The 23,371-nt window shown below is 37.7% G+C and overlaps 1 protein-coding gene across 4 annotated transcripts in view; it reads left to right on the plus strand.

The window, feature by feature from the left end:
- LOC146405286 (uncharacterized) overlaps window positions 1-23,371 on the plus strand; it is a 952,516-nt gene that overhangs the window by 814,687 nt on the left and 114,458 nt on the right. The window contains exons 5-6 of one of the 4 annotated variants that reach the window (XM_085011431.1): window positions 16,085-16,198; window positions 20,994-21,465. The exons of 1 other annotated variant lie outside the window; for it this stretch is intronic. In XM_085011431.1, the coding sequence (XP_084867557.1) occupies window positions 16,085-16,198; window positions 20,994-21,270 (391 nt within the window). In that variant the 3' untranslated portion in view covers window positions 21,271-21,465. The remainder of the gene's footprint in view (window positions 1-16,084; window positions 16,199-20,993; window positions 21,466-23,371) is intronic. 2 more of the 4 variants (XR_014837049.1, XR_014837051.1) reach the window with 2 other exon arrangements.

A 23,371-nucleotide genomic window follows, 5' to 3' on the forward strand; every position in this document is an offset into this window, starting at 1 on the left:
CCTGTTGTATCAGCCTGGGATGAAAGGCAGCCCAATCCACAGACATTCAGATAAATAATCCAGTGTATTTTACTTTGAGCAAATCTGAGTTGAGTTCCTGAAACTTCGGACAGTTTTTGTATTTCATAGGGAATAAGGAAGAAAAATGTGTGAAGATAGGGTTAGGTGTAGCTTAGGTGGCAGAAAGTTGAAATTGTACCAAACTTTGGACATCAATGTTCTTCACGGAAAGAAAGTTACTCCTGAAAGAAAAGGAAGATAGAGCTGGGGATATCAGACAAATACAGGAGATTTGAAAGGAGCATGAGTCAATTGAACTGTATACAGAAACCCAGTGTAATGTTCCAGTTCAGTCAGTTTCTCAGACTCTGATATAAAAGAGTGATTTCTTTATTTTATTCAAAAAGATACCACCTTACAATACCTTACAACAATTTAAAAAAAAAGAAAGTTTGAAATATACAAATATTTTATAACCTTAGGACTTTTTTTTTTTTTGAGATGTTATGGTTCAGTCTCTGCCCATGTGCAAAATTATTGTGTGTTGCAGAGACTGTGTCATTTTGTAATCCTCTGGCATTTCACTTAACTAGACCTTATGCTGCACATTTATTTATTGTCTTTATAAGTAGAAAACTTTTTAAATAAAATGAAAACATATGGTTTCTTGGTTTTAATTGCTACAAAAAGATGAGGAATATATTCTTGGGTTTATGATAATTTTTTAAATATTATGTATTTTAGTTTTTTTAGTAGATAATGCAAAAATGAGCATTTTAATATACAATAGGAAATAAAAAAGTAATTTCAGTTGTTTTCATAATCTCTTAGTTACTCCAAAAATATTTTCTGTATATTTAGACAATTTCCTCCCAGACCACTTCTTCAAAAGATGCCACCAACAGCTTGGATTCTATTTCTTAGTTATGTGAGTCATTGTCATTTGTGTCATCATATTATAATGACGAAAAGACATTTGACAAGAAGGAAACCAAGTACATTTTTTAACCAGGTTCCCAAAACTTGACTTATGAAACCGTAGTTATCTTAAAATATATATATATGATATTTTTATAAAGTTTTCCTAAATTCTTATTTAAAAATCTGTTAGAAATGTTTATCAATAGCCAGTACAACACAATGGGAGAAGTAACTCTGTCTTATACTTGGGCTTATTTATAGAATACTGCTGCAGATATTGCTATGTGCTGAGACATTTTATCTGTAATTTCTAAATATGATCTACTAATTGGTCTCTACTTTTATGGGGAAAATGATAGCAAGCATTTGCATAGGCCATTATAGTTTTTAAATATACTTTAAATGTCCATTTTCTGTGTTCTTCCCTACAATCATACTGGGAAGTACATATGACTATTAACCCATTTCTTCAGTGGTAAAAACTAAGGCTCAAGGAATTGAGTTGATATCTCCAAGGTCACACAGTTAGAAAGTAGGTGACTCCAGCCCTGCTCTTTCTACTGTCCTATATCTCTGATCTTTCATAAGACAGATAATTCATATTCTTGCTGTAACACTTATCAGTGTTAGCATCTGATTATGCTGCTAACAAATTAGCATCTTTTATGCTGCTGTCTGAAATTTTAGATAAGATTATCTACACTGCAGGTTTGTAAGGATTTTATATCATCACCCCACTGAAAACTTCTGATATAAAGTCAACCATCATGTTATTGACTATGTTAACAGATGCTTTTCAACCTTTCTGCTATACTTGCTATTTTTTTCTTCACTTTTCTGCCTAAAGTATTCTGTTCCTTTGATTTTTGTGATGCCACATTGTTATGATCACTTTGCATCAGTCTTTAGCTTTGCAATTTCCCCTCAAGCTTACATTCTTCACTCTGTCGCTGAATAATCTATACTCACTCCCTAAATAATGTCAATCCTGCACACCCTGCCATCTATATGTTGATATTCCACTAGAGTTGGCTGAACTGTATCCCTCCTAAAAAAAAGATTTATCTAAGTCCCAAACCTGAGTACCTGTGGATGTGGAAATAAGGGCTTTGCAGTGTAACTAAGTTATAGATCTGGAGATAATACCCTAAATTTAGGGAAGACCCTATATATAAGAACTCATGTCCTTGAAAGAGTAGAGAGGACACAGAAGCACAGGGAAGGCAATGTGAAGATGTAGGCAGAGACCGAAGTGATATATCCACAAACCAAGGAATGACAAGGGATGCCAGCAGTCACCAAAATCAAGGAAAGAGGTTTGAAGCAAATCATCCCTCAGAGCCTCCAAAAGGAGTATACCTGTTGACAACCTGATTTAAGACTGCTAGCCTGCAAAACTATGAGAGAATAAGTTTCTGTTTTGTTAAGCCACCTCATCTGTGATGATTTGCTATGACATCCCTAGGAAATTAATATATTGCCAAACCCACCTTTCTAGCCCACCTTATTGGCTAGATCAACATGGGTGTTCCCAGATACGTAAATCTCAGATTGGCCAAACTAAGTCTTTCAATTGACACCCCCTACTCTGTTCTGTATGATAGAAAAATGGCAAAACCATCTATAGACTGAGCAGTATTCTCTGTTGAGTAAGTAAGGTATTCTCTTCCTAAGGCTTCAACTACCAGAAGCATATGCTAATGACATTTATGTATATGCATATAATTCTGTTCTTAACTCCAAATCAGTAAACTCTACTGCCTATTCAACATCTCTGCTTGGTATTTGAAAGACAACTTACATTTCACATGTCAAAAAAAGAAATTATGAGTGCTTCCCTCACCCCAATCTTGATCTTCTTACACAGTTCTCTATATAAATCTTTTCAGTGAATGTTTCCAACTTATATGAATTTGACAAGTCAGAAGCCTAGGAGTCATCCTTGGCACTTAACTCTCCCTAAGCTTTTCCTAAAGTACAGCTGGTCCCACTCACATCAATAACTCTTGACTGTGTTATCTTCTCTCCATTACTTCTACCACCTCTTTAGGACAGATTTCTGTCTTCTCTTCCTTGAATTTTTGCAATACCCTCTGTATTAGATCCTCCAGATAAACTAAAAAAAATGGATATTGTTATGTTGCTAGGCAGATAAATTGACTGATGATAGATGATAGATAGATAGATGATAGATAGATAGATAGATAGATAGATAGATAGATAGATAGATAGATAGATAATAGAAGGAAAGAAAGAAAAAGTATAAGTATTGGCTCTCAAAATTATAAAGTATTGGCTCACATAATTATGGAGGTTAAGAAATCTCCTGGTTTGGTGATGGCCGCTGGGAACCTGGGAAAGCCAACCGTGTAGTTTAAGGCCTGAGAGCTAGAGAGCTGGGATATATTCCAGTCCAGGTCTGAAGGTCTGAGAACCAGAAGCTCTAAGGACAGGGAAAGACAATGTCTCAGCTCAAGCAAGTGGTCATGTAAAGAGCCAGTTCAGCCTTCCCCTACCTTTTTGCTGTATTTAGGCCTTCAATAGATTGGAAGATGCCTATACACGTTGCAGAGGGCCATCTGGTTTACTTAGTCCACCAGTTCAAATGATAATCTGTTCTAGAAACATCTCACAAATATAACAAGAAAAAATGTTTAACCAGCTATCTGAGAATCCTATGGTCCACTCAAGTTGACACATAGAACTAAACATCACAACCTCTTGCCTGATGAACCACAAATTTTTTTCTTCTTCAAACCCCAAATCAAAACAAAAACTAGATTTTTCTTTTTGTCCACAGTGTTTATCACATCTCATCCACACACATTCACCTCTACTGTTTAAAATATCTGAATGGGTTCCTATTACTCTGATCTAAAACCTGAACAGAGCCCCCAAACTTTTCTGAGTTTGGCCCCCTGCTGCATCTTTAGCCCCATATCCCACTCCTAGTCTCAACCCACATGGAACCGCTGCTAGCTACAAAATACATTATGTTCACTTCTGCATCATATCTGTATGAAATGTTCTTTTTCCCTTCTCAGATTGATACAATCTACCATCTTTTACATTTCAGCCTAAAAGTTATTTTCTTAGGAGAAACTTTCATCTCCCACCCCCAGACTAAATCAGGTTCACCTTTTGTATGTTCTCCTCAAATTATTTCTCTTTATGTCCTATGTCTTACAGAGCTCTAGATGTACTCGTGTGACTCTTGGATCAATATCTATCTAATTTTCTAGAATATGGGAATGTGCCTGTCTCTGTGTCTTGCACCAAGCCTGGCTAAAGGAGAAACTAAATAATTGTTTGATAAATGCTTATTAGTGAATATGCCAAATGCCTGTTTTGTGTGTGCATCCCACCATGAATAGGCCGATCACCATATCTGCGATTGAGCTTTGGTCTATAGGGATTCTTGGAAACACCAACTTGAATTTCAGAGCTAGAAAATAGGGAATTAATTCAAACAAAAAAAATCTCAGTGCAGGGTAGCAGAGAATAAAAACCAGAGCTCCAGTTAACTGTTATTCAGCCCCAATCTGCTTCACTGCAAAGGATGGTACTGGGAAATTGAATCTTCCCATGGCAACACCACTGATTTATGGAGGTATTCAGTATCCGGGACTCCTTGTGTATTTCTAACAGTCAGGTATTTATTACCACTGGTGCAGGGAAATGCATTAAAAACAATTATCCAAAAGCCATTTTCCCTGGCCATGTTTATGTTACATGCTGCTGCTACTGCCATGGATAACATGAAATAGTATGGCCAGGAATGTTGTTTTATTTTTCATGTTCAATGTAAGAAAGAGAGTTTGAAACTTGGTAAACCATTAGCATAAATTAATGTGTCTCACCCTTATATAGCTATACCTATAGAGCTATTTACCTGTTAGTATTAAATCAGTCCTCTTTCCTTATTCATATGAACTCATATGCTATTTCTTTAAATACAGTCATTTTCACTAAGGGATTCAAGGAATGACACCACTGTTTAACTGGTGACACTCTTAATTTGTAATCACATTTAGCAAATATTCAGGGAGCATTCTCTTGCAAGTTCCAGATCCTGCTTGCCACGCCCTCCTAGCCATGTAAGTGGATACATTGGTATTGCTTTTTCACTTCAACTGTCCCTTCTTAAAGTGTGGATAAACACACTTTCCCACAGTGCTGTTCTAAGGACTAATTAGTTGATGTTTGCAGAGTGCCTTCAAGGTGACAAGTACCTTGGAAATGCTAAGTGCCATTACCCATGAAGCATGGCTGTGGGTTCCTCTGGGATGAAAGTTGCTTGATAAATATATTCCAGGACAATGCACAGTGGAATGGAGCAGTGGTTTTCCCCAGAATGCAGCAGCTTACTCCAGGGAGACAAAGCTTTATGAAAATAGTCTAAAATAACTTTTTTTTTTGCAGCAAACTTTGAGAGTGGCTATGGCTAAATAGAAAGTTCAATGTCACTCTGAGCCAGGAACACAGTTGCCTTCAACTGTCCATTTCCCTAAGGAATTAGCAGAAAATAAGCACAGCCACTATAGACATGTGGACATTTTAAGACCAAGGGATTTCATTTCCCTCCCTGTATGAGACTCCATCTCACTGCCTGATATGAGAGCTCCCTGCTCTGACTTCACCCATCCTAACTCAGTGTAACTGGGACAGGTATTCCTGGAGCTGTGGTGAACCAGTGACATGAGGAGAAGGGATAAGTGCCTAATATGCAACCTTTGCTTCCTCCTTCCTGATTTTCTGTATTCTGCATTCTTTCCAAATATACTACTGAGTTCCCATGCTGTCCTAGGTAGAGTCTTTATAGGAAATAGAGAAAGCTCTTTATTTCCTGGTTATCCATGCACTCATCTCAATGTCCAGTTCTAAGTGTATGTGCTTCATCTTTAGATTGAATCATGGATTCCTGAAAGCCTAGTACATTTTGATCTGAAAGAGACTTTGGACAACCTTACTTAACAACTAGGGAAACTGAAGTGTGTATGTGGGTGTATTATTATCAGTACCAACTCTTTCACTACCACCCATGTTGATGATGATGCTACTGAACTCTTTTTACCACCAGACATAGATTTGGGGTAAATATCCTTGTTTCACAGTTCTATATTAAGAAAGTGTTTCTTTCTTCTTCTTGGGGTAAATATAGCTCTTCTCAATCATATACCGTCAGATTATACCATCTAGTAGTCCTATTATATGAAGTCATCTGTAGACCTCTTGACTATTCATTAATTACTGAAGGTTTCAACACTTGGTTACTCTCACTTGAACATCCATAGAGATGATCCATCCAGCAATTTTGTGTCTCAGGTTTTTGTGGGGCTTTTTTCTGCTTTTTAGAGCTGCTCCTGCAGCATATGGAGGTTCTCAGGCTAGGGGTCAAATTGAAGCTACAGCTGCTGGCCATAGCCACAGTCACAGCAACGCCAGATCCGAGCCATGTCTGCAACCTACACCACAGTTTATGGCAACACCAGATCCCTAACTCACTGAGCAAGGCCAGGGATCAAACCTGCAACCTCATGGTTACTAGTTGGATTTGTTTCCACTGTGCCACAACAGGAACGCCTTTGTCTTAGCTTTTGATTGTCCCAATTCAAGCTCTCTATAACCTTAGCTGCTTTTTTCAATAAATGTATTATCTATAGCTGTGCAACATATAAACTCTTGTTTTCAGACCTCAAAATCTACAATATAACATGCCCAAATAATTTATTCTGGTGCCTACACTCTAGTAATTATTCAATCCATCTTTTTCTCTTTTTTCTCATTTTAAAAAATTTTATTGAAGTATAGTTCATTTACAAGTTGTGATAACTTCTGCTATACAACGAAGTAATTCAATTGTACATATAAACACATCCATTCTTTTTCAGATTCTTTTCCCATATAGATTATCACAGAATATTGATTGGGTAGAGTTCCCTGTGTTGTACAGCAGGTGCCAATCTCAAATCCCCAGTTCACCCCTCCCCCCACTCCACCTGTCTCCTTTGGTAACCACAAGTTTGTTTACAAAGTCTACGAGTCTGTTTCTGTTCTGCAATAAGTTCATTTGTATCTTTTTTTTTTTAGATTCCACATATAAGTGATATCATATAATGTTTGTTTTTCACTGTCTAATTTCACTCAGTGTAATAATCTCTAGGTCACATCCATGTTGCTGTGAATGGCATGATTTTATTCCTTTTTATGGCTGAGTAATATTCTGTCTTCTTTATACAGCATACATATGGGTTTTCTTTTTGTATCCATTCAGCCAGTCGATGTTTTTGGTTGGAGCATTTAGTCCATTTATATTTGGGGTAATTATTGATATGTATGTTCTTATTGCCCTTTTGTTAATTGTTTTGGATTTGTTTTGGTTGATTTTCTCTGGCCCTTTTTCTGTTGGCCTCTTTTCTTCCCTTTTGTTCTCTTCTCTTGTGGTTTGATGACTATCTTTAGTGTTGTGTTTGAATTGCATCTATTGTAGATTTTTGGTTTGTGGTAACCATGAGGTTTTGATACAGGAGTCTATATACACACGGGATTGCTTTAGGTTGCTGGTCTCTTAATTGCAAATGCATTTGCAGGGTCCTGTATTTGTATCCTCCTCTTCTCACAATTGTGGTTTTGGTGGCATATTTGTGTATGGATTATTTCCTACCTTTACTAATGTTTGCCTTTACTGATGAGCCTCCTTATTTGTAATTTTCTTCTTTCTAGTTGTGTCCTTTTCTTTCTGCCTAGAGAAGTTCCTTTAGTATTTGTTGTAAAGCTGGATTGGTGGTGCTGAATTCTTTTAGCTTGTGCTTGTCTGTGAAGGTTTTGATTTCTTCTTCAAATCTGAAAGAAAGCCTTGCTGGATAGAGTATTCTTGGTTGCAGGTTCTTTCATCACATTAAGTATATTGTGCCACTCCCTTCTGGCCTTCAGAGTTCCTGCTGAAAAATCAGCTGATAACCTTATTGGGGTTCCCTTGTATGTTATTTGTTGCTTTCCCATAGCTGCTTTCAGTGTTCGCTCTTTGACTTTAATGTTGGTCAGTTTGATTAATATGTGTCTTGGTGTGTACCTCCTTGGGTTTATTCTATATGGTATTTGTTGTGCATCCTGGATTTGAGTGAGTGATTCCTTTCCCATATTAGAGAAGTTTTCAACTATTGTCTCTTCAAATATTTTCTCTGGCCCTTTATCTCTCTCTTCACCTCTGGCACCCCCATAATGCAAATGTTGGTGCATTTAAAGTTGTCCCAGAGTTCTTTTAGACTGTCCTCAATCCTTTTCATTCTTTTTTCTTTATTCCATTCCACATCAGTGATTTCCAACTAGTCTGTCTTCCACCTCACTTTTTTGTTCTTCTGCCTCCTGTATTATGCTATTGTTTCCTTCTAGTGAATTTTTTTTATTTCAGCTATTGTGTTGATCATCTCTGCATGTTGAATCTTTAAATCTTCTATTCTTTTATTAAACATTTCTTCTAATTCATTGATCTTTGCCTCTATTTTTTTTCCGAAATCTTGGAACATCTTTACTAGCATTATTCTAAAGTCTTTTTCAGACAGGTTTCCTGTCTCCACTTCACTTAGCTATTCTTCTGGGGTTTTGTCTTTTTCCTTCATCTGACTCATGTTTCTCTGACTTTTCATTTTGTAGAGCTTTTTGTGTGGTCTCCTTTCTGCAGGATAGAGTGTTGTAGCCTCACTTTCTTCTGGTGTCTACCTCTTTGTGGGTGAAGTTGATTGATACAGGGGCTTGTTATAGGCTTCCTGATGGGAGGGACTGGTGCCTGCCCACTGGTAGGTGGAGCTGATTCTTATCCCTCTGGTGGGTGGGGCTTTGTCTCTGGGTGTGATTAGGGGGCAGGCTGTTTGCTGATGTGTGGAGCTGTGTTCCCATCCTGTTTGTCATCTGGCCTGGGGCTTCTCAGCCCTGATGGGTGGGGCCAAATTTTTCCAAAATGGCAGCCCCAGGGGAGGTCAACTGATGATTATTCCCAGGACCACCACTTCCAATGTTCTGCCCTCACAGTGAACTGTGGCCACCCCCGCTATCCCAGGAGACTCTCCAAGACCTCCTGGTGGGCTTGATCCAGAGTCTTATAGAGTCCCTGTTTTGTCCTGTGATCCAGTGCACATGAAACCCTGTGTGCCCACCTAGATTGAAGTCTCTGTCTCCCCAAGTCCTGTGGAGCTCCTGCACTTAAGCTTTATTGGCCTTCAATGCCAAATGCTCCAGGGCCTCCTCTTGCCATTGCCAGACCCCAGGCATGGGAACCTGATGTGGAGCTCAAAACTCTCACTCCTGTGTGAAAACCTCTGCACTGTAGTTATTTTCCAGTCTTTGGGTCACCCACCAGGCAGTTATGGGTTTGCTTATATCATGAAAGCACCCCTCCTACCATCTTGATGTGACTTCTTCTTTGTCTTTGGATATAGGATATCTTTTTTTGATAGCTTATGGTCTATTTTGTCCATGGTTATTCAACAATTAGTTATGATTTTGGTGTTTATGTGAGAGGAGGTGATCTTGAGCCCTACTCTGAAATCTTGTCTCTGTTAATTATGTTCAATTTCCCATGTTTCCTTGTAGTCCTTTCCACACATTATAAAGTTGGGATGGTCTTTCACAGGATGCCATTGTGGCTCTGAATTAGTGACCTATAAATTGTTCTTCCTCTCCTGTTTGTTTCTTGTCTTCTGTGCTGAGTCTAGTCTCACTGGCTCGTGGGCACCCGATGGAGAATTCATGCCCAATCCTATCTTTTTCTCTCTTTCACTGACTTTACTACTTATTTTACTTTCCATGAACTCCATCAGGTCTTTAATTCTCTCATTCAACAGTTTATATTCTATGGTCCATTGTGAAAATTGTTCCTTTACACACACACTTCATGTCCCTTTCTTCCTTCCCTTCTCTTTCTTCATCTGGCAAAATCTTAACTTTCTACCTATTCTTTTGCTCTTACAAAACAATATTGGAGAACAACACACACCTATGCCCTCTAGACTTGGAATTTATGGCCATAAGCTTCAAGTGAGATATCAGTACTTCTCGGGAATCCTGCTAGTCCATTCACCTTCTCCTTTTCTTCTCATGGCTGCCTGATATCTTGTACTGCCCTGAGAAAATAGAACCAAGAATAAGTGAACTATTTTATTCGCCCACCACCAAATCTATCAGTGATTCTGCATTTGTGCTAAGACCATTGTCTTCCTTCCTGTTACAATTAATGAACTGTACATTCTTATCAAAGATATTTACACTTCTTTACTGAATCATACATTGTCACCTATGCAAACATTTTGCTTCTGAAATTAATATCCACTTTCTTATGTCATCATAGGATTTTCCACTGCATTGTGTCCTTCAGAATGCAAGCTTACCATAATAAGTTCCATCAAAAATAAAACAAAATGCCTAGTAGTGTTGTTCCAAGGAGTATTGGTAATTGTCTGATCATTTCTCTTCTTCCTTTTATAGCAAAATTTCTAGAAAGTGTAGTCTATACTAATTGCCTTCTTCTCTTTGCCTTATTTTTTCTTCTGAACCCCCTCATTTCAGGTTATCGTCCCCAAAATTTCACTGAAATTACCTTTATCAGAAGAGAACACCATTTTGCCAAAGTCAAATAATAACTCTTAGTCTTTGTTGACCTCTCAATAGAATTTTACACAATGAATGTCCTTCCTGAAACATTTTATTCAGCTGGCTTCTGGAACACAGAATTCTCCTGAGTTTCTTTCTACCTTATGCACAATTTCTTCTCATTATCCTTAGCTAGATTTACTTCCTTTTCATGAATGATAAATGTTAGCTATTCCAGGATTGAATCTTAGAATTCATCTATCCTTCATCATCAAAACTCCCTGAGGTGAGCTTAATTAATTTCATGTTTGTTTGTTTTTAATTTCTTTTTTTTTTCCTTTTTGGGTGTACCCATGGCGTGCATAAGTTCCTGGGCTAGGTATCCAACTTGAGCAATAGCAGTGATCATGCCAGATCTTTAACCCACTGAACCACAAGGGAACTCCCCTAATTTCATGGTTTTAAATATCATTCAAACACTGAACATTTAGCTCCTGCTGTGTACTCTCTCTCAAGCTTCAGTCTGCACACTCTCCAGCCCCTTGCAAATGTAGTATATTTACCAAATATATCATATCCAAAGCAGGTCTCTGGATTGCCAGCCCATTTTTTTCTACGCTCAATCTTTCTCATCTTAGTAAAGGGTACTACCATGTACTCAGCTCTGCAGGCCAAAACCTTGATAATATTTTTAATTTTCTCATTTCTTAATTATACTCATACAGTAATCAATCTGAAAATACTGCCAGCTTTAACCTAAATATAACCTGAATCTATTTTTCCCACTATACTAAAGTCTCCCATTATCACTAATATTTGGATGAAAGTTTCTGAACTGGCCTTCCTGTCTTTATGTTTCCCCACTATGGTCAATTATCCTCAAAGCAAGAGGAGTGAACATTTAAAATTTATGATAGTTCATGCCACTCTTCTCAAAACTCTGCAAAGTCTTCCCATCCTGTTCCAAAAATTATATATATGTTTGAAAATTCCTATATCTTCCGGGTCCTGTGTATGTCTTTAATTTCATCTCCTGCTACTTTAGACCTTTGGCCTTCTTGTTCTTTCAACATAGCAGGCTCAAACTTTCCTCCAAGATTTTGCATTGTCCTTCCAACTACTTTAAAATTCCTTACTAGGCCAATCTTCATATGCCTCTTTCCCTTGATTTAGTCATCCTTTCTCAAAAAATCACCTCCTTTGGAAACCCTACTATGACTATATTATCTAAAAACATACCCCTACATTTTATTGAGCAATCCCACTCCTGGGCATCTATCCAGAGAAAACCATGACTCAAAAAGACACATGTACTCCAGTGTTCATTGCAGCACCATGATACAATAGCCTTAAATATCAATGGACTGAATTGCATTTGGAATGGATAGGCTGTGGGATCCTCCAACAAAAAGAGAGTGGCAGATTGGATAATAAAGTAAAAACCTTCAATCTGCTGTCTGCAAGAAAGTCACCTTAGGGCAAGGGATGCATATAGATTGAAAGTGAGGGGATGGGAAAAGATATTTCATGCCAATGGACAAGACAGGAAAGCAGGAGTTGCAATCCTCCTATCAAAATAGACCTTAAAACAAAGACCATAAAGAAAGACACAGAAGGACACTATTTAATCGTTTAAGGATACATTAAAGAACAGGGTACTACAATCATCAATATAAATGCCCCTAATATAGGAGCAGCCAGATACCTCCAACAAATACTAACAGACATAAAAGGAGAAATTGATGGGAATACAATCATAGTAGGAGACTTTAATACCCCCCTCACATCAATGGACAGATCCTCAAGACAGAAAATCAGTAAGCCAATAGAGATACTAAATGACACACTAGAAAAGTTAGACTTCATCGACATTTTAAGGACATTACATCCCAAAAAATCATAATATACATTCTTCTCAAGTGCACATGGAACATTCTCAAGAATTGATCACATACTGGGGCACAAAGCTAGCCTAAACAAATTTAAGAGTATAGAAATTATTTCAAGTATCTTATCTGACCACAATGGCATGAAACTAGAAATCAACCATAGGAAAAGACATGAGAAAAAACTGACTGCATGGAGACTAAGCAACATGCTGCTAAAAAACCAGTGCGTCAAAAAAGAAATCACGAAGGAAATCAAAAAAACCTCAAGATAAATGATAATGAAGACATAAGCAATCAAAATCTGTGGGATGCCACAAAAGCAGTGCTCAGAGGTAAATTCATAGCAATACAGGCCTTCCTCAAAAAAGAAGAAAAATCTCAAATTGACAATGCACCACCTAAATGAATTAGTAAGAGAAGAACAAACAAAACCTAAAGTTGGCATAAGGAAGGAAATCATAAAGATCAAAGAGGAAATCAATAAAATAGAGATTAAAAAAAAACAATAAAAAAATCAATAAAACCAAGAGCTGGTTCTTTGAAAAGGTAAAATTGACAAACCTCTGGCTAGATTCACCAAGAGGAGAGAAAAAACCCAAATAAACAAAATAAGAAATGAAAAAGGAGAAGTCACAACAGATACTACAGAAATACAAAAACCATGAGAGAATACTATGAACAATTGCATGCTAACAAATTTGACAACCTAGAAGAAATGGACAACTTTCTAGAGACTTACAGCCTACCAAAACTGAATCAAGAAGAAATAGATCAACAGACTGATCACTAGAAATAAAATTGAATATGTCATAAAAAGAATCCCTACAAATAAAAGTCCAGGACCAGATAGCTTCACATGCAAATTCTACCAAACATACAAAGAAGAACTTATATCCATCCTCCTTAATCTTTTTCCAAAAGTTTGAATAAGAAGGAACACTCCCAAAGATATTTTATGACCCCACCACCATACTGATTCCAAATACAGACAAAGATACCAACAAAAAAGAAAACTATAGGCCAATTTCTTTGATAAATGTAGATGCAATAATTCTCAACAAAATTTTAGCCAACGGAATCCAACAACACATCAAAAAGATCATACACCATGACCATACACCATGATTCATCCCAGGTGCACAAGGATGGTTCCACATATGCAAATCAATTAACAGCATATATCACGTTAACAAAAGAAAAGTAAAAAACCACATGATCATCTCAATAGATTCAGAAAAAGCATTTGCCAAAATCCAACATCCATTCATGATCAAAACTCTTACCAAAGTGTTTAGAGGGAACATATCTTAACAAAATAAAAGTCAGTTATGACAAACCCACAGCAAATATAATACTCAATGGGGAAAAGTTGAAAGCCTTTGCACTAAAATCTGAAACATGACAAGGATGCCTGGTCTCACCACTATTAATGAACATAGTTATTGGAAGTCTTAGCCACAGCAATCAGACAAACCAAAGAAATAAAAGGCATCCAAATAGGAAGAGAATTCTAGCCCAGGAACTTCCATATGCTGCACCTGCGACCCTAAAAACAAAGGAAAAAAGAAAAAGGGAAAAAAAGAAATGAGGACTCCAAATAGGAAGAGAAGAGGTAAAACTCTCACTGTATGCTGATGACATGATATAGAAAACCCCAAGGACTCAACCCAAAAACTACTAGAACTGATCAGCAAAGTAGCAGGATATAAGATTAACATTCAGAAATCAGTCACATTTCTGTATGTGAACAATTAAATATTAAAAAAGGAATACAAAAATGCAATACCTTTTAAAACTGCACCCCAAAAAATCAAATACCTGGGAATACACCTGACGAGGAGGTAAAAGACTTATATGCTGAAAACTATAAAACATTAATCAAGGAAGTTAAAGAAGATGTAAAGAAATGGAAAGATACTCCATGGTCCTGGGTTGGAAAAATTAATACTAGAAAAATGGCCATACTACCCAAATCAATCTGCAGATTTAATGCAATCTCTATCAACTTACCCAAGACATTTTTCACAGAACTAGAACAAACAATCCAAAAATTCATATGGAGCCACAAAAGTCCCAGAATTGCCAAATCAATTCTGAGGAACAAAAACCAAGCAGGAGGCATCACTCTCCCAGACCACAGGCAATATTACAAAGACACAGTCACCAAGACAGTGTGGTACTTGTACCAAAACAGACAGACAGACCAATGGAACAGAATAGAGAACCCAGAAATAAGCCCAAACACCTATGGTCAATTTATCTTTGACAAAGGAGGCAAGAACGCAAAATGGGAAAAAGACAGTCTTTTCAGCAGGTGTTGCTGGGAAACCTGGACAGCTGCATGCAAATCAATGAAATCAGAACACACCCTCATACCATGCACAAAATAAACTCAAAATGGCTTAAAGACTTAAATGTAAGACAAGACACCATCAAACTCTTGGAAGAGAACATACGCAAAACATTTTCTGACATCAGCTTTACAAGTGTTTTCTCAAGTCAGCCTGCCAAAGCAACAGAAAGAAAAGCAAAAAGAAACCAGAGAGACCTAATCAAACTGATGAGCTTTTGCACAGCAAAGGAAACAAAAAACAAAAAGACAATTTACAGGATGGGAGAAAATAGTTTCAAATGATGCAACTGACAAGGGCTTAATCTCTAAAATATACAGACAACTTACATAACTCAACAGCAAAAAAGCCAATAACCCAATGGAAAAATAGGCAAAAGACCTGAGCAGACATTTTTCCAAAGAAGATATACAGATGGCCAACAAGCACATGAAAAAATGGTCCACATCCCCAATTATTAGAGAAACATAAATCAAAACTACCACGAGATACCACCTCATACTGGTCCGAATGGTCGTCGTTAATAAGTCCACAAATAACAAATGCTGGAGGGGGTGTGGAGAAAAGGGAACCCTCCTACACTGTTGGTGCAAATGTAAGGTGGTGCAACCGTTACGGAGAACATTATGGAGGTATCTCAGAAAACTATACATAGAGCTACCATATGACTGAACAATCCCACTCTTGGGCATATATCTGGACAAAATATTCCTTGAAAAGGACACATGTTCATTGCAGCAAGAGTCACAATAGCCAAGACATGGAAACAACCCAAATGTCCATTGACAGATGATTTGATTAGGAAGAAGTGGTATAATATACATAATGGAATACTACTCATCCATAAAAAGAACAAAAGAATGCCATTTGCAGCAACCTGGATGGAACTAGAAACTTTCATACTGAGTGAAATAAGTCTGAAAGAGAAAGACAAATACCATATGATTATCACTTATATATGGAATCTATTATATGGCACAAATGAACCTTTTCACAGAAAAGAAAATCATGGACTTGGAGAATAGACTTGTAGTTGCCAAGGGGGAGGGGGAGGGAGTTGGGTGGTTGGGGAGCTTGGGCTTAATAGATGCAGACTATTTATTGCATTTGGAATGGATTAGCAATGAGATCCTGCTGTGTAGCACTGGGAACTATGTCTAGTCACTTGTGATGGAGCATGATAATGTGAGGAAAAAAAGAATATATATGTATACCTGTATGTGTAACCGGGTCACCATGGTGCACATTAGAGCAAAAAATAATGTATTGGGGAAATAAAAAGAATTTCTCTACCTGTGAAAAATTTCACTTTCCTTTTGGCTTTTCTTTGTTTCTCAGAAGTCTGCAGAAATTGGCTCTCTTTCCACATTTCTCAAACTCAACTTTCTCAAGAGTGTATTCTACTATCAGCTTCAAGTTCAAAGGATCAAAAACGAAGATAACAAAGCAAGTGTAAGTGGTTTATATTCCCAAACCTCCAGGGGGAGCCCTCTGATATATGTGTGTGTATATATATATATATATTTACATATATTTATATGTATATATGTATGTATGTATGTATGTATTTACATATATTTACAATATGTATGTATGTATATATGTATTTACATATATTTACGATATGTATGTATATATTTACATATTTACGATATGTGTGTATTTACATGTATTTACGATATGTGTGTATGCATGTATTTACATGTATTTACGATATGTGTGTATGCATGTATTTACGGTATGTGTGTATGCGTGTATTTACATGTGTTTACGATATGTGTGTATGCGTGTATTTACATGTATTTACGATATGTGTGTATGCGTGTATTTACATGTATTTACGATATGTGTGTATGCGTGTATTTACGATATATATGTATGTATATATTTATGATATATATGTATGTATATATTTATAATATATATGTGTGTGTATTTATAATATATATATGTATGTGTGTATTTATAATACATATGTATATATTTATAATATATATGTATGTATATATTTATTATATATATGTATGTATGTATTTAAAACAATGCCACAAAGTTTTGCTGTTGACTGAGAGGAAAGGAATACTAACATTTGTTAAACAATGTGCTAGAACCTCCATACAGACAATGGAAATTCACCCTGTTTTATTATACCTGCAGAGTTTTGTCTTGTAGAGTCTCAAATTGATTTGATTTCATTGCCAAGATTGAAAAATCTGAAGATTTTACATACATTCCAGATCTCTGGCTTCTCTGAAACAATCTCAAGATGTAGTTAGCTTGTCTTCCATTAGTTCGCTAGACCAACCATAACAAGAATCCACAGACTGGACGGCTTAAAACACAGAAGTTGATTTTCTCACAGTCTAGACTAGAAGTCTAAGATCAAGGTGCGGAAAGGTTTGGTTTCCTCTCAGGCCTCTCTCCTTAGAGACAGATGGCCACCTTCTCACTGTGTCCTCCCGTGGTCATCTCTCTCTCTCTATGTGTTCTAGTCTCTCTTCTCATTAGGACACCCATTGTATTGGATCAGGCTCACATCATTTCATCTTAAGACCTCCTTAAAGACTCTGTATCCAAATGCAGTGACATTTGGAGGGACTAGGGGTTAGGACTTCAGTATATAAATTTGAGGGGGGAGCACAATTCAGTCTATAATAACCCTCCTGGTAACAGTTTATACTGTCTGATCCAGAGATTTGCTCAAAAGGTCACCATAATCTCCTCTGCTTCCTATCGTCTTCCTGGACCTGGGGCTGAGGATCAGTAGCCATTTATCATCAGAACGACTTCTTCCCAGTACATTAAATACATTTCCCTAAAAAGTGTTTGAACTTTCTAAATCAATTTTAGAATTCCATTGGCCTCCCTTAGAATTCCAGCTTCAGCCCTTCCTAGGTAGCTTAACACATCTGAGCCTTGATTTTCATACCTCCAAAACTGGACAAAAATACCTTTCTTTTCCCTTTAATTAATTATTTATTTATTTATTTTTGCTTTTTTAGGGCCACACCCATGGCGTACAGAAGTTCCCAGCCTAGGGGTCCAATTGGAGCTGCAGCTGCCAGCCTATGCCACTGCCACAGCAATGCTGGATCCAAGCCCTTTCTGGGACCCATACCATAGCTCATGGTAACACCACATACTTAACTCACTGAGTGAGACCAGGGATCAAACCCTCATCCTCATGGATCCTAGTCAGGATCATTAACCACTGAACCATGAAGGGAACTCCTAATTTTATTTTTTAAATTTAATTTAAATATGAAATTACTGGAGTATAGTTGACTTTAGCAATGTTGTATTAATTTCAGGTGTACAGCAAAATAAATCAGTCATATGTATAAATATTTCCATTCTTGTTTCTCATATGGGTTATTACAAATTATTGAGTTGATTTTCCTGTACTATATACTAAGTCCTTGGTAATTGGCTATTTTCCCATATAATACATTTTTTTTGTCTATTTTCTCATTGAATAGATTTTCCTGTGCTATACAGTAGGTTCTCATTAATCATTTGTTTTATACAGTCATTGTATATATTATTCCCATCCTCACAATTCTTCCCTCCCCACAGTGGTTTCACCTATGGTAACCTTAAGATTGCTTTTGAAATCTGTGAGTTTCTGTTTTATAAATGAATTATTTTGTATTATTTTTATGATTCCACATGTAATATCATATATTTGTCTTTGTCTGACTTAACTTCATTCTGTATGATAATCTCCAGTTCTATCCATGTTGCTGCAAATGGCATTATTTTATTCTTTTTTATAGCTGAATAATATTCCACTGTATATATGTATCACATTTTATCCATTCCTCTGTTGAGGGACAATTAGGTTGCTTCCATGTCTTAGCTATTGTAGATAGCACTGTAATGAACATTGGGGTCCATGTATCTTTTGGAATTATGGTTTTCTCTGGATAGATACCCAGGAGTGGGATTGCTGGATCATATGATGGTCCTATATTTAGTTTTTTTCAGGAACAAAAATTCCTACTATTGTGAAAACAAAGTCATTCAGAGCTAAATGTTGATATATTGCCGTCCTTCCTTTTCCTTGGTCATATTACTTTAATATTCTCATCAGAATGATTTAGAGCAGTTTTCAGTGTGAGATTGATTCCCCTGAATAACAAAAGCAGCATCACCTGGGAACTTTCCAGAAATGTAAATTCTATGATCCCATCCCAAACCTACTGAATCAGAAATTGACATGGGGCCCAGGAATCTATGAGGGTTTTTTTTTTTTTTTTAAGCCTTTTAGGTAATTCTGAGGCATGCCAAATTCTGAGAAATACTGAGTTAGAATACAAATTTCTATAGTGAAGTCCCTTTAACTTCTCATTCATTTCCACATTTATTTGGTAATCAAAAAATAATAAATGAAAACACCCACAAATTCTATTTCCACATCTGCAAAATGGTTGCCTTGTGAAAAACATCCTAAATATTTTTCTAAATGTTAATCATGTTTATTTTGTTGGTATTAATAAACATTAACTGAAATTACTGATGAAAGACAACACAAATGAACAGTTTAAGGAAAATAATTACACACATATTTGAAGATTGGAAAGAAAGGAATATGTATTCATTCTACTTGGTTTTCCCTGTTAAATGATTCATCAAGTCTCCAAACAGCTGCCATACCTTAAAGAGAGAGAGAGGGAGATTTTACATATAAATGACTTATCAAAATTGACAGCAAGTGGCATTTTCATTTATATTTGAAAACAGAACTCCAAAACCAAATTTAATCCCTGTCCAGTATTGCAGCAGAGGGGAGAAATTTTTTTTTTTTTTTTTTTGTCTTTTTGCTATTTCTTGAGCCGCTCCCACGGCATATGGAGGTTCCCAGGCTAGAGGTCGAATCGGAGCTGTAGCCACCAGCCTACGCCAGAGCCACAGCAACGCGGAATCCAAGCCGCGTCTGCAACCTACACCACAGCTCACGGCAACGCCAGATCCTTAACCCACTGAGCAAGGCCAGGGGCCGAACCCGCAACCTCATGGTTCCTAGTTGGATTCGTTAACCACTGCGCCACGACGGGAACTCCAGAAATTTTTAACAAGAAATAATGAAATGCCCTTAGTGATTTGGAAATTTCAGGGGATGAAGGCAAATTCTTGTTCTGAAGGGTTCACATGTGTGCCAAGTACTGGGAATGCTTGTTTGAGTGCACTTTTTGTTGGAAAAAAAAAAAAAAAAGAATGAATCTGACAAGGGGAAAGGACGTAGGCCAGGATCCTGTCACTTAATGTAACTCCCAGCTATGCAGCCTTACTAGGCAACTCAGTGCCAAGAACAAGGGCTTGAAGCAACTGCTCCCCAACTACTGTCTCTCTACAACTGCCAGCTATCTCTACGGAATGGAATGAATTAAGGACTCACTGGTTACAACTTTAGAGGATGTGTTCTGGAAGCTCCTGTCTCTCTTTTCTGAGAAATTTTAATTTAGGAGAAAGAGACAAAAAGAAGCACATGGATGACATGGAATTTAAAGACAACTCAAAAGGGAATTTACTTTAAAAATAATTATACTTCCTAAATGTATTAGATGTTTACCTCCAGAAAGGCTACACAATCATTTCTATGTATCACTTTCTTCATTCTTAAAAATATCCTTCCATGAGCTTTGATAGATAATGAAACAAATTGAAAGAGGTTATGTCAAGGTCACCCAACTAGTAGGTGAACTTCCAACTAGTATGTGATGAACATAGCATTCAAACAAGGCTCCTCTGATTCCAAGTCCAGTAATATTTCTGAAATGGTGCCACACAGAGTTAACAGAGGCTAATAACTAATAGAAATCCTTGAACTTGTCTCACAGCACAACAGGTTAGGAAACAGCTTGTTAAAACCCTTTTGCTTGTAATCTTGATTTAAACACTTTGTTTCCTTTTTCTTCCCTCCTTCCTTCTCTCTCTCTTTTTTTTTTTTTTTTTTTTTCTTTTTTTCTTTTTTAAGGCCATATGGAATTCCCAGGCCAGGAGTCGAATCTGAGCTACAGCTGCCGGCTTATGGCACAGTCACAGCAATACTGGATCCAAGCCACATCTGGCCTACGCAGAAGCTTGTGGCAAGGCTGGATTCTTAATCCGCTGAGCAAAGCCAGGGACTGAACCTGCATCCTCATGGGTACTCGCCAGGTTCGTTTCCACCGAGCCACAATAGGAACTCCTCTTTGTCTCTGTAATTGCATACCTTGCCAGCTTCAAGGGGCCCACTGTCTTTCAGGAATTTGACATCAGCTCCTACCCAGTGTGAACTTGCAGCAGGCTGGTTGAAACCACGCCCTCTAAAACTGGGCCTGCACAGGTGCTTGGTAAACAGCCCAATGACGTCTCAGGGCCAGAAAGCTCCACCCCCAGATGACGCTAAGTGCCTCTATTTTGAATATGCAAAAGCAGGGAACCGAGGTGCTCCGCCTGCGCGGAACGTAGATTCCCTTGCCATTTTTCCTCCAGTCGTCTTACCATCTCACCTAAGACTGCCCTGCGTATGCATATCCTAATCCCCTCAGCTGGAGGCAGACCTGAGAATTGTTTTCCTCTGTCCTGACTTGGCTGCTTTATGGGCAAACTCTCGGCTGTGAACCTGGGCATCTCGGCATTTGGTTCTCTGCTCGGCATTCGGATGAACCGGGTTCCTTAACATTTCTGTGATGTCTGCTGCCTCTCCAAATGCTCAGAGTTTCATAATTTACGAGGTAATTTCCCATATTATGTCACCTAAGCTTGTAAGATATGGACATATATAAGAAACAAATCCATACCTATTTTCTACAAGATACTATTTCTTTAGTAAAATAGGCTATTCATATACATTGTCCCCTATTCACAATCTATATAGTCTGTTTACTACAGAAACTCTGTTTTTGGAAGATAGGAAGGTTTCCCAGGGTTATCCAGCTGGTATATTGTGAAACTAGGATTTAACCTAAATTTGTCTAACTACAGAAAAGATACCTACAGCATCACCACTCCCAGTTCATGAAGGGAAAAAATTAAAGGTACATTGCATTTTTTAAAAATTCTTATTAGATTGGTTTTTAGTAATATGCTCACCCTCACCCCTTTTTAATTGATGGCCTGCATTTCACTTTTCATTTGGAGGTACCTCCTTCTCTCTCATATACAGCTTTCCACCCCTCGGTACATATCCAGGAGAAAGTAGCCCTTTGGGAACACTGAGTAACACCCCTGGCCTCCCCGACTGCAATCCCAAGGAGGGAGTAGAAAGCCATTCTGCATTTACTGCTTTGACGAAAGGGTTTGACAACCAACGGTAGAGGGAAAAGGAGGTTCTTTTTAGCTCTGAGTTGTAAAGCAAGGTCATCCTAAGTAAACTGCTTAGGAAAGTATGTGAAGAGCAGTCCATTTCTTACATACTCTCTGTTTGAAAAGCATTTTCCAGGCTTGAGGTAAGTGGTGGAGGTCATGGTGGAAAGGGATTGTCAGACAGGGAGCCAAGAGAAGATGTGATTGTCGGTCCCTGAGAAAGGAGCCTAAACTCCTCCACAGGTTCCAAAGAGGCAGTTAATATTCAAAAACATGCGTGGAGTGTGAGAACAAAAAGGCCTGTATGCCATAGCTAAGGCTGAGGAACAGAACCAGAGAAAATATGTTTTGGGGCTATTTGGTAGATCAGACCTTAGACATACTTATAGAATTCACCATCGCCTAAGTAGGGAAATTATTTGATGATTTTCTTGTACCTGAAATGACCAGAAACATGTGGGAGGGAGAGCAGCTGAGCCTAAAGTGGCCATGAGAACAGGAAATGGCGATGCCTTTGAGCTGCCAGTGAGACCAAATCACCAAGGACAGAAATGTCTCAGTGGTTTCCCACTTGGTCTGATGACACTGAGAACCAAACCAACCCCTCCCTCATCTTCATGCCCTGCTTCTTCACGCAACACAGACACCTAAGCCATAATCACAGAAAAGGGGTAAGGAGTCTCAAAATAGATATTACATTGAACTTCAGAAAATACAGGATGTTACACTCTATACAGCCACATCTCTGAATAAGATTTCAATTCACTACAAATGTCACATTAAATAATTTTGTGCAAAGGCCACGGAAGATGTTTTATCACAAACTTCAAAACAGGAGATCTTGTTTCTGTCAGTTGTTGCACCAGATTCTCTTTGGGGACGGTAAAACGATGTCTTGTCAAGATAACCCTTGCTCGTGGGTAGGAGCTCTTGCCTTTTCTGATAAGTTGTGCATTTAAAGAAGGAAGGACTTCACTAGAAAGAAAACACAGTAAATTAGAAAAAGTCCCAGTCAGGTATTTGAGGTTCAGCCCTCTTACTGTGTGATCTCAGGTAAGTTGCTTAAAGTGTCTGAGCCGTAGTTTCCTCCTTGTTCAAGCAGTTGAGAGAATGGATATCTGACCATTTTGAACACCATCTCCTGTTACGCCAGTCACAGCTATTTAGTTACTCTAATGATGATGATGATGATGATGTGACACACTTTGTCTTTAAGACCTTTGCTTCCAAAGCAAGCACTGTTTCAGCATTGGTTTCACCTGGGGCTTAGACACCTCCCATAATAATGATAAACTCTATGGACCCTCACCAGAACGGTACAGGTTATTTTCTCTG

The sequence above is a fragment of the Sus scrofa genome, chromosome 2, assembly GCF_054392235.1.
Source record: "Sus scrofa isolate SSC_HxYL_T2T_F1_AM1 chromosome 2, Sscrofa_HxYL_maternal_Yorkshire_Landrace_v2.0, whole genome shotgun sequence".
Taxonomy (NCBI): domain Eukaryota; kingdom Metazoa; phylum Chordata; class Mammalia; order Artiodactyla; family Suidae; genus Sus; species Sus scrofa.